At 51.2% G+C, this 11,768-nt stretch overlaps 1 protein-coding gene across 1 annotated transcript; it reads left to right on the top strand.

Moving 5' to 3' along the window:
* Nucleotides 1–363: 363 nt before the first annotated feature.
* On the top strand, nt 364–10,855 carry LOC129120401 (ras association domain-containing protein 6-like). The gene is given in 6 exon segments (XM_054632992.2): nt 364–434; nt 5,026–5,104; nt 5,466–5,617; nt 9,661–9,782; nt 10,203–10,387; nt 10,491–10,855. Coding segments are annotated over 6 exon segments (813 nt in total). The 3' UTR covers nt 10,695–10,855.
* Nucleotides 10,856–11,768: the final 913 nt, after the last annotated feature.

Here is an 11,768-nt window from a genome sequence, read left to right as displayed (position 1 = left end):
CCAGTAGCTGGGCTGCTGTCTCAGACTGCTAACAACTCCAGCATAATCCTGGAGTTGAACAAATCCTAAAACTGCTTGAGAAAGTCCTGGTAGATGTAGTGCTTGGGATTTAAGGTGCTGTTATACACTTGATGGGAATGGCTTATGGCTTTTTTTACTAGGAGTGGGAAATACTTGGGTATTAAGGCTAAGTATGAAGTAGTCAAAATATGGTGTAGTGAGCCCTCAGCTTGATTGTCCCAGCCTGTGTCACTTAGCCAAGTAAAGCTTTGTGCTTGATTACTATTCCATCCTTTGTAGTAGCAGTAGTGGATGCGTTTACTTTTTTTTCACCTTTTGCTTAGATTAATCTCTTCTGAGTAAATGAAGAAAGTGACTATGAAGGCACAGCATCTGCCTTCTGTTTTTATCAATGAAGAGAAGTTCATAACCAGGTAAATTATTAAAGCCCTGAATATTTAATGAGTTTGCTGCTTTCTTTCAAGTGATTCCACATATATTCCTTGACAGGGGATCCTGTAGACAGCTGAGTCTGTAGCCACAGCAATCCCTACCACTTAGCTTAAGCTGTCTACAGAGCAGAGCTGGCCTTCACATGGAATCAAAAGAACAGAGCATTAAGCCTTAGGGTTTGTGGGATTTGTTCCTTAAGGAGAGCAGCCCTTCTAGAGGATTCTGAAATAAAATTACGAGTTAGGGAAGAAGGCGTTCTTGTCCTGGAGATCTGTTGGAATTGACCCTAAGTTCCAGAATTGAGCTCAGCTTGTCTGCAGCCTGGGGTTTGGCAGCCTTGGATGGCAGGGTATCTGTGCAGAAAGACTTTTGGGCTGCTAGCTCTCTGCTGTGGTCAGAGGAAGTGTCTCTTTCACCTACTTGTACAAAAAGCTCAGAATTGCAGCCTAACTGTCATTTGTGGGATGCTTTTCCATAGTTCAGTCTCCCTGGGAGGAATTTTTCCTACTGCTGCCCCAAACTCTGAGCCACCTGGCCTTTAGCTCCATCCCCTTTCTTAGGGAATTGTTTTTTGCCTGGTGACAAGAGTGCAGGAGCTGGAAAGAGCCTCTCTTCTCTCTCCTCTCTTCATTCCCATGGCTCTTAGTCCTCCCATGGGAAAGAAACTACCTGTGGACTCAGCCAGGGATGGGTCTGCAATGGAATTTATTTTGCTGCAGGAGAGCACAACTCCTGACTCCTGATGCTTTCCTGTGTGGCCTGGGCAATGCTGGTTTCTCCCTTTCCAAGGAAGGCTGTCAGGGCTTTGCCCAGGGCACACAGGCAGCAGATGCATCATTCCCTTTCTCTTCAAGAGTTGTTCCCTTTATGCTGCTGTTAATTTGGGATGCAGTGCTTTTGTGTCAGAGGTAATTCATGTGTGTGAACTTGGCATGCAGAAGCCTTTGGAAATGTATCAGGTGAACCAGAGTCTCTGGGGCTTTATTCCTCTATGTACTTGCCTGTTCTTGTGGTGAAATGTGCATCCCAGTTGAGACCTTTCTGCATGACAGCCATGGTTTAAATTTTCTTCACCTTGCATCAAGGGAAATAAGTGTTTCAAGAACAACTGACATTCCATATGCACTCAGGCTTGCTTCCAATGCAATTTCCAGACTGTCATCCCTCATCTCTACCTTGAATCTGCTGTTACACTGCTTCTCTTCCAGTTCTATCCTGCAATCTTGCTGATGGGGCAAGCTGACCAAAGCTTGTGGGATGATTTGGCTGGCTGAACTGCTGCCTCTCTGGAGCAGTGGCCGGATGATGAAGAATGCCCAGGCTAGGGAAGCAGTGTCCAGCCAACCTCCAGCCGATTGAGCACTGCCCAGGCATGAAACCCAGACCCTGTGCTCAAGCGATGTTATGCTTTGGGGCAAGTGGCCGCGGGTAGAAACTCCAAAGCTGCAGGGCGCTTGAAGAAAGGGCGACTCAGATCTTCTGAGGGACGGAGGTTTTATTGGAAGGGGTGGTGATGGGTCGGGGAGCTGAAGTCTGAGCCCTGAGGCAGGGAAAAACCTCAGGTTTTATAGGGAATAGGCGGGGTTGGGAACAACAAATCAGAAGAGGGGTACAAAAGATACATTGAAGATTGACGACAGCAAACAACCAATGGGATACAGTTGCGGGTGGGGCCCTGGCCCCTGATCCAATCACCCAACACCCCAGCCAGAAGCTTCTGGAAAAAGAGGCAGGGGTGCTGGATGACAGGCAGGCAGCCAGGGGAGGGGAACAAACGAGATACATTGGGGTAACCAGGACAACGTGGGAGGGGTACAGGGATTGACACTTGCTGGAAACTTCGGGCAGAACCATTTAACACAACAATGGGGGAAAACTGAACAAACATAGAACAAACCACAACACCTCTCCAGCAAAACTGCCATAAATATTCAGGGATTGTGTGTAGGGCTTGGGCAGGAGAGAGCACAGGTGAGCTGTCCTGGGTTGGTGTTTCCAGAGAGCAGCCTGGGCTCTGTTGTGGTTCACCACTGGGGCACCTGACCTTGCAGCTCCTTTGTATCCTGCTTTTGCTACTGGATAAAGTGGTGAATCTGCAGAGCATGTTATGTTTTTGGGCTGAGTTGTTCTGCCAGTTACTTGGCTTTGGTTTCTGTTAATGGCTGTGTTTGGCTGTTGTCACAACAGCTGCTGATTTTCCAGACACCAAACTCAGCAGAGATGGCATCTGTCTCTAGGTTAGGGCGGGAGGAAGATGTGTTACAGTAAGGCCACTCCTGGAACTAGGCTGGTGCACGTATTCCCTTCTGGGGCAAAAAGAAGGAAAATGGGTTTTTTTCTCTTATGTTTCTACTACAAAGGACAAACAAGTCAGAGTGAGCTGCTGGTAATCTCTCCCTCAGGGCTTTTCTAATTGCTTGTGTGGTTTGTCACTGTTGGTTGCAGTAATGCAAGGCTGAAACCTGAAAGATCTACTTATGCAAACTTCTGAGGAAGGTAATGGCAAGTTTTTCTAGACAAGGCAAGAAACTCTGTGGAAATCTTGAGGGCTTGCTCTGAGAAACAGAACCTGTTTCAGAGATTACCCTTACCAGACCACTAACTGCTGTTAGTCTATGATTTTATTTGCCTTTGCAGTCAACATAGACTAAGATTAATAGGTGAGTCTCAGAGTGTGCCCCAAGTCCTTAAGTATTTCTAATCCATCTTCAGGAAGCTCACCTTCCCAACTTCCTACTTGGAAAAAACCTGTGAGATAACAGCTGTCAATAAAGTGATTGCCAAATGCTGTGAAGTGCAGAGACTTGAGTTTGAAGCACCTCTGGAGCAGGATCAGCAGGTCTGTCACAACATCTGTCAGACAGAACTGCAGATCTATCTCCTACTTGCCTGGTAATCCTGAGCTGCATCTGGAGCTTGCCTGTGTACAAGGCCAAGGCGTGCTTCATCTTGCTTGTCTGTAGCCAGTTCTGTGATCAGAGCTGGGCTTGCTTCTGATTCACATCCAAACCTCCTTGCATTCCCTTTTGGTGGGATGGCCTGAATGTGGTCCCTCACAGAGACACAAAGAACCTGGAATGAGCTGTCTCAACCCAGTGCAAGGAAGGGCTTTTGCCACCAGTATTCTGAGGATTAAAGAATGAAGTAAGTTAATGTTGAGAATCCTTGTTTAGAATCCAGTTGATAAAGGTAGTTAAAAATATTTTTTGTGTGTGGGATTGCAATAATGTAAAATAAATAATTTACATCCACAGAATTAGCAGGGAATGCAATGAACCCTGAGTTTAGTGCTGCAGCCCCTGTCCTCATGTTACCTGCTAGGTAAAAGCCCAGTTGATCTTTTCCCTTCTCACCATGGGAAAAGGCTCTCTGAAGCAACAGGACACTGTCCTGTTTATTAAGTGGAGAGAGAGGGATAGGTGTGCCAGGGAAAGCTCTCCATGTTCATCTCTGCACGGCCCTCTCCCCCAGGCACAGCCTGGATGTGTACCTGCCCCCCTGGCTGTCCCTGGTTCCTCTCTGGTGTGTGCACACCTGGGCCCAGGGGAAAGCCACATTCCTGGGGCCTGTCCCCATGCTGGGCTGTCAGGTTTCTGAGGCACTTCTTTATTTAAAACTGGTGGAGGAGTTGTAATAGTATTTCTGAAGGTACATGAGTTGTGAACAGCTCCAGCAGCTCTCTGAGGAACGTGTGCTGCAGAGTTTGCGGGTGCTGTGTGTTCCATCTATGGGCCTGCTGTTCCAACAGCTCCCACAAACATGGAAATAACAGGCAGTATTTGGAAACAAACTCAGTGTCCTCACACCTCACTGTGAGGCAGGACATGGAACCATTGTAATCCTTAGTCCACAAGGAAGGATTTGTACACTTCCATGCAGTTGTTCCCCATGGTTAACCACCTCTGCTGCTGGGAATTGCTTGCTTGAATTACAGTCTGAGCCATCTTTAAATGGTGTGGGGAACAGTGTTTCATTCTCATGGCCTCTAAATGCATTTCAATAATTCTGTCATTGCTCAGCCCTCCATAGCCTGAGCTGCAGCTGGCTTTGTCTCCGTGGCTCCTCGTTCTTGGCAGAGGTTCTCCTCATCTCCTTCCTTTCTCCTCTCAGCAAAGACATGGTGCAAAGCTGTTTTGTTTCAGGCAGAGAGAAATAGAAATGTTAGACATCCTGTAGATGTTTGGAGATAGGAAAAGTATCTGCAGCAATATGAGGACTAAATGGAAGCCAGCATGCAGGGAAAACCAAGTGCAGCCTAGTTAAAGCAACCTGCAGCACTGGTGCATGTGGATGTTGTTCTGTTTGCTTCCCCCTCATGACTGCTACAGAGGTGCAAAGTACGAGCTATGCTGGGGCAGTGTTATTAACATCATGTGAGGCTGACTAATTAATTTCCTCTGGGTCTTTAAAGGAGCAAATTATGAGCAACCCAGTAGCCTGGCAAAACTTTTCTCTCAGAAAATGATGTATGGATCATTAATAAACCTATACAAGGGTGCAGTTATGGGGTGTTACCCTGCCACATTTTACAGTGATGTTAAATTTTTTTTTTCATTGTGATCTTTATTCTAGAGAGCAGCTCAATTCTCTTCTGAAGAATTATAACTCTTACTATTCAGATCAAGAGAATCTGCAACTGACATGTAATCAGGTAAGGATTTAGGGGTGAGAAACTCCACTAATCTGGACATCACAAATTAGTGCTCTCTTCTCCTCACAGCACTGGACTCCAGCTCCACTCGCTGTGGTGTTGTTATTGCACGACAGGTTCCATCTAATGTAATAAACCAGAACTGGTTTCCTGAACTGATCAGGTCAGCCTGCAGCTTTGGCTGTTTTGGAAATTGCTCAAAACTGAGGTTACACATTCTCCAGGTAATCTGTTCCAGGGCTGTGTCAGCCTCAGTAATTTCATTGTAGTCCTGTTACTTTGAGGGGAGACAGATTATTATTAGTTGATTATTTTTACTCCATTATTATACAGCACTGACTATTTCCCTGTTTTTCTCCAGCAAGAAGGAAGCACCCCCTTCATTGAAGGAATCCTGTCGATATTCTGGGGCGTGCGGCATCCTATCAGATTAAAGACTCAGGATGAGAAGCAGATACTCTCTTTTGTAACCCTGAAGTCAACAGAGAATGTGGGCTTTTTCCCCAGTAAAAGGTAATGGATGGACTTCCCTAGGGAGGCTAGCATTGCAAGATGGCTCGTGTTGTGCCTTCAGTGAGTGGCTGTGGCTGGCTGCCCTGGATATCCCAGATTCCCCAAAGGCCATGGTGGTCACTGGACAGCAGAGCCTTTGAACAGTCTCTGCTGGGCAGGAAGGTGTGTGTTTGTAGCACCTTTGTTTGGCCCTCAGGCTGAGGAGCTGGAAGGAGGCTGCTCTTTTTCATGGGAACTGACAATTCCTATACAAGGACTGGGAAATTGATGTATATAAATGTATAGGAAAAGAGCCAAACAATCCCCCTGTGTTTCCATGTGCACCTGATACTGGTAGCCCCTGAGAGGTCTCGTGTTAGTGCACACACTGGAGCATGAAGCCAGAATCTGGTGGGTAAGTGCTGAGGGATTGTCTGTCCCAGCTTACAGGTATGGGAGGTCTGCAACCATTGCTGCTCAGGTGAAGTTCAAGTCAGGCAATGGATACTGGCTTTGTCTGTGCAAAATTTGGTCTAAAAACCCCTTAAAATACTCACAGACCAGCTGCTCCATAAAATGACATTTTATATCCCAGTGTGTTGTGCTCAGCTGATACAGGTACTCATTGTACTTTTCCTTTGTTTTGAACACTGTTTCCCCAGCCTTGGTTGGTGAATTTGATGAGCTGATGCTGAATCTTGTAATACAGAGGCAGAGCCAATGTTCACCCTGAATGACTCCCTGATAAATTGAGTATTGCAGAGTTTATTTTTCTAATTTTCTTATTAGGAAGGGGTCCCGGGGGGGGGTCGCGGAGGGCCCCCTCCGCAGGAGGGGACCGGGGGAGAGGGCGAGGCCTGGAGGGGGAGTTACCCACCTCCACCACCCCCCCAGGCCCCGTCCTCTCTCCCGGACCCCTCCTGCGGGCTGGGTCCCGCCCCGACCCCCGCCCGGGGATCCCTCTCCTCTGGACCGGAGGGCGGGGGAGGGTGCAGGACCCCAGGGGACGGTCGTGTGTCTGGCGATTCTTTTTTTCTTTTTATTGTGTGTTCACGCTGCAGAGTGACGTGCCTCCCTCTGCTTCCCCCACCCCCCCTCCCTCCGTCCGGGCCCCGGTCCGGAAGATGGGGTGCCCGGGAGGGGGCCGGGGCGGGACCCCGTCCGCAGGAGGGGTCCGGGGAGAGGGCGGGGCTTGGAGGCGGGGTTACCCCCCCAGGCCCCCGCCCCCTCCCCCGGGGACCCTCTCCTCCGGAGGGGGCCCCTCCCAACTCCCCCCTTAGGAGGAGGGGGTCCAGCCTAATCTACCCACACCTCCCCCCCCACCCCAGGACCCCCCCAGTGTGATGTTGGGAAAGCCGGAGCCCCGGCGGTGTGGGGCGGTGTGTCGGACTGCAATGGGGCACCCGCAGAGCGGGTCCGGCCCCGTGTGGGGGTCCCAGCGAGGGCAGGGGCGCCGGGCTCCGGCCCTCAGGGCTTTATTATTGCCCGGCACCCCGAGCCCTGCGGCTGCGAGGAAAGGAGGAGAGGGGAGGACGGGGAGACAGGAGAGATGGGGGAGGTGAGGACGGGGAGGGAGAGGGGTCGGAATGAGGAGGGAAGCGGGAGAGGAAGGGAAAGGCCGAGGGGAGAGAAGAGCAACGGTGAAGAGAGGAGGAATAGAAGGGAGTAGCGGGGAAGGGACCGGACAGGAAGGAGTGGGGGGGGGGGGGGTTTGGGAGGAGAGGAAAGGAGCGTTTCAGGGCGAGAGGGGAGGGGGAGAAAGAAAGGGAATACGCGGAGAAGGAAAGAGGGGTAGAGAGAGGGACTGAAGGGGAGGCCGAAGCCTCCGCGCCTTACCTGCGGAGCCCGCACAGGGAGCTCCCGTCCGCACCGTGCACTGAGTGAGCAAATGCCGGTCGAGGCGATTTCCGGGGCCTAAATCACCTCGGCCCCGCCCCGCGCAGCCGCCCTGGGGCTCCGCACACCTGAGCTGGGCCCGCCCTGAACACCTGAGCTAGTCCCGCCCCCTGTGCCGTCCGGCCCCGCCCCCTGCACCGCGGCCACGCGGAGGCGCCGCGCTCGCACCGCGCTCCGTGTCCGCCAGAGGGCGCCCTGCGGGGTTTCGGCCCCACACGGAAACGGCCGCGATCCCGCACCCGGCAGCGCCCCGTGCCCGCGGCCATCCCGGGCCTGAAACCGATCCCGGGCCCGCTGCCGCCTCCATCCTCCCGACGGAGGAGAGGCGGCACCGCCCGGGACCTCGGCAGACCCCAGCAGTGCTCGGCATCCGGACCTCCGGCCGCCGTCGCGGTCCCGCTGGAGCATCCCGTGCCCGCACTCTGTGGCCCCGCCCCCCCGTACCGCTGTCCCGGGACCCTCGCTCGGCGCTGTGTGAGCCCCGGCCCCGTGTAGCGGGGACCGCTCGGAGCCCGGAGCGCTGCGGCGGGGCCGCGACTGGGGACGGGGCTGTGAGACCGAGTCCTGCCGGTGCCCGCTCGCGGGGCGGGGCTGCCTCTGCCCCGGCGGGAGGGTTGCGGCTCTCGGCCGGACTGGGCTTGAGAGTGGGCTGAGGACTGGGCAAAGCCCAGCCTGGACTCGATGCCCGCTCCTGCTACGATGCCGGGACGAGGTTGACCGTAAGCGGGCGATGGAGCCCACAGCCGGAGCCGGGATGGGGCGTTCGGGTCCTGCCGGGGTCTGCCGAGGGGTCCCGGGCTGTGCCGCCTCTCCCTCGTCGGGAGGATTGAGGCGGCATCGGGATCTGGATCGGGCCCGGGGCCCCGCAGGGCGCCCTCTGGCGGACACGGAGCGCGGTGCGAGCGCGGCGTCCCCGCCGGGGATCCGGGCACGGCGCCCCGAGCCCGCTCGCGGAGAGCCGGGGCTCTGCCGGGAGAACGGCGGCAGCAGCGGTGTTTTGCGGGTGCCCCCGGTGTTCTGGAAGCCAGAGCGGCCGCCTGTGTGTTCCTCCACGTGCCCGTCCTCGGGCGGCTCCACGAGCGCCCCTGGCCTAGGAGGTGGCACTGACCGTGCGCTCCCAGCTCTGCCTTCAGCATTTCCTGCCCTTCGTGCCTTGGGAGCTTAGGGGGTTTCAAACAGCGGCTTTTTCCCTGCCACCAATAAGGTGCGGCTCATCTGACAGCTGCCAGGCGAGATCTGATCCCCTCCTTCCTCTCCCTCAATTTTCCCGCACATCGCACTCTCCAATGGCAAAACTTCTGTTTTTCAAAATCCCGTCAAAATATTTAATCTTTATTTCCATTCGGGGAAGGTCCTACCTGGGATGGAAATGGCTAAAAGAAGAGGGAACAAAAATGCCAAAACCAAACGCTGCCACGTGAGTGAAAGCAGGGAAAGCCTCGGGATGCCCAAGGTTTGTTTTATTGTCACGTCTGAAGCCTCTGCTGATGGCCAGTGCCACCCTTATTTCCCTACAGAGCTGCCAGGATGTTGCCAGAATTGTATCTTTGGGGCCCCGATCCCCTCACAGCATTAAATAGCTCCATCCTGGGCACTTCTTCCAGGGAAGCAGCAATTGCACATGAAACTTTTTTTATATATATATTTATATAAACATATACATATGAAATTCATTTTTCATATTGCACTACAAATTGGTTTATTCTCAGTCAGAGCAGTAACTGGATGAAGACCTTATGCTGAAGAGTTTAGGCAATGATTTATGGAAATATTGACATCTGAAAGGCTGGATGGAACTTCCTGCTCTCATACACAGCTGGTTTGGACAGCACAAGTGTAACCTGTGTAACTCTTCTGTAACTATTAAACAACAATATGTGTGTTTTGTGTGCCTGCCTGGTAGTCTGAGTGTAATTAATCCAGGATGTTGCTGTAAAACAGATCAGGAATTACTGCAAGTTGTTTAGGTTGTGTCTTGGTTGATGTTCAACAGGTTTTACATTGGATGTGTTACATTTGGGATCCCTGGTCATACCATATTTTAATATGATTTTGTTATGACTTAAACTAAAATGACCATGCTGAAGTCTGTATGTTGAGCAGGGATAGGAATGTATGACATGACCCCTGGCCACAGGATAAACTGCAGTCACTGAGGAGTTACTGAGGAGCAGTCAATGGTAACTCCGTGTTTGTCTTTGAATGACTCGCTGGGGAGAGTTTGATGACCTCCATCACATCAGCGGGGATACACTGAAATCTACTGAGGAGCAGCCAGACCTCGAGCAAAGTTAGTGTTGGTGCTCTCAGGTTAACCAAAAATTCTGTGTTCTGTGACAGTGCAAGAGGCCTCTCACACATCAGCCCTTCCCTGCCAGCCAAGGGAAATCTCTTTGCTGTGTGTCACATGCCCTGCAAGCTGGGGAAACACCCACCTAGGGCTGCTTAGGGCTGTGCAGGTGACTTGGTGAACAGCCAGTGGCGATGAGCTGTGCTTTCATCCAAGAAATCATTCCCAAGGGAGCAAATCAGCAAACTGCAAGCCCTGCAAGCAGCCTATTCCTCATCGTATGCCTCTGCCTTGTTCCTTTCCCACTCCACCACCCCAAAAATAATAAATAGTAAACAGTAAATGAAGCCCTTCACTGAGAGCCTCCCTCCTCTGGGGGTGCTGGCAGCTGCACAGGATGTGTGGTTCTCTTCTGTCCAGGTTATCCATGCTATGAAAGTCACACTCTCAGGTCCAGGAGGGAGCAGGAGCTCGACTGTGCCACCCTGCCCCGCAGCAGCAGCGATGGCGCGGCCATGCGCAGGAGGACCAAGCTCCCCACCATCACCAGGACAGAAGTAGAAACTCACAGGTTCTCTATCAATGGCCACTTCTACAACCACGAGGTAGGAAATTTTAGGCTTGGCTTTGTCACCTGAGGGGCAGGGAGCCCTGCCCAGTGAGGTGTGCCTCAGGCTCAGGCCGTGGTGTTGCTGTTCTTGTTCCCAGACATCAGTTTTCACTCCGGCTTTTGGGTTAGAAACCAAAATAAGAATCAACAGCCAGATGAGGACCAGACAAGTGATAGAGCAGTTGTTTCGGAAGTTTAAGGTAAGTCTGCTGGCAGGAGGAAGCGTGGCTGTGTTCTGGAAGCGTTCATTCCCATGTGCACTTCCTCCAGCACTGCGGGAAAGATGTGGAATAGCTGGGTGAGGACAGTGCATGGAGTGGAGTGTAAAAAAACCCAGATGGACAATTTTAACCCTGGTGGTGCTGCCCTCCCGCAGACAGCCCCGAGTTGCTGCTAGAATCTTTCCAGCTGACCATCCCAGGTAATGACACAGGCTGCACCCAGTCCTCCCGCCTCCATGTGATGCTGCCTGAGCTCCAAGTTGCATAATATCAGGCTGAAAGGCAGGAGATCTAAACAAATATGAATCCCACACCCCTAAATGGGTATTCCTTGAAATAATGCAAATAGTGAGTCAGTCCCTTTTTATCATGCACCAACATTCTAAGCTGTACAATGAAAAGCCACTGGTGCTAATCAGAAGGACTACGCTGATAACATTGAGTAATAATCTAAGTCACAACTAGCAGTAAGGACAAAATCCCCAATCCCTCTTCACCCAGTCATCCCAAACACAGAGAATAACACAGGGAGCACCTGTTTCTATGACTATCTCCAGTGCTAGAAGAAAAACACTAAAATATAGCTTAAAAGAGCTGGCTGACCATTTGCGAGATCAGACAGAAATAACCCTTCAGCTTTCTCTGAGCAGAACTTGGAGACTCGCACAGGACTCCTATTGAACACCACTAGAGTGCAGCAAACCATCAGTATTTCATAGAAAAAAAAACAATAATGCAGCCACAAGTTTTTCATTTTTGCAGTCAAGTCCTCCCCTATTGGCAAAAAACTACCCATCCCTTATTTTAAATTTTAGAATTTAAACAACATATGCATTTATTTATACTCAGAGTGCTCCCATGTTCCAACCCTTCACCTGATTCTCAGGGTTGCAGCCCCAGAACATGAGGACTCTGTGCTCTAATCTGTCTAGAACCACTAGCTGCAAACCCTCTGGGGTTTAGGTTTTTGTGCAATAGTTTTGGGGTTTTTTAAAAATTTCTAGTATTTTCTTCCTAGTCTCTAAAGCTCCCCAGAAATTTTCTTCTTTTAAAATACATTTATAGTCACACAGATAGGTTCTCTGGTCAACAAAGAACATTTAAAAGAAATAAAAAAGGGAAAAAGGTGAACAGTTTTGGCCCTCCTATTTCTGC

Source organism: Agelaius phoeniceus, chromosome 4 (assembly GCF_051311805.1).
Source record: "Agelaius phoeniceus isolate bAgePho1 chromosome 4, bAgePho1.hap1, whole genome shotgun sequence".
Taxonomy (NCBI): domain Eukaryota; kingdom Metazoa; phylum Chordata; class Aves; order Passeriformes; family Icteridae; genus Agelaius; species Agelaius phoeniceus.
Note: the sequence above shows the minus strand (reverse complement) of the source record. Positions and strands in the feature narration are given on the sequence as shown.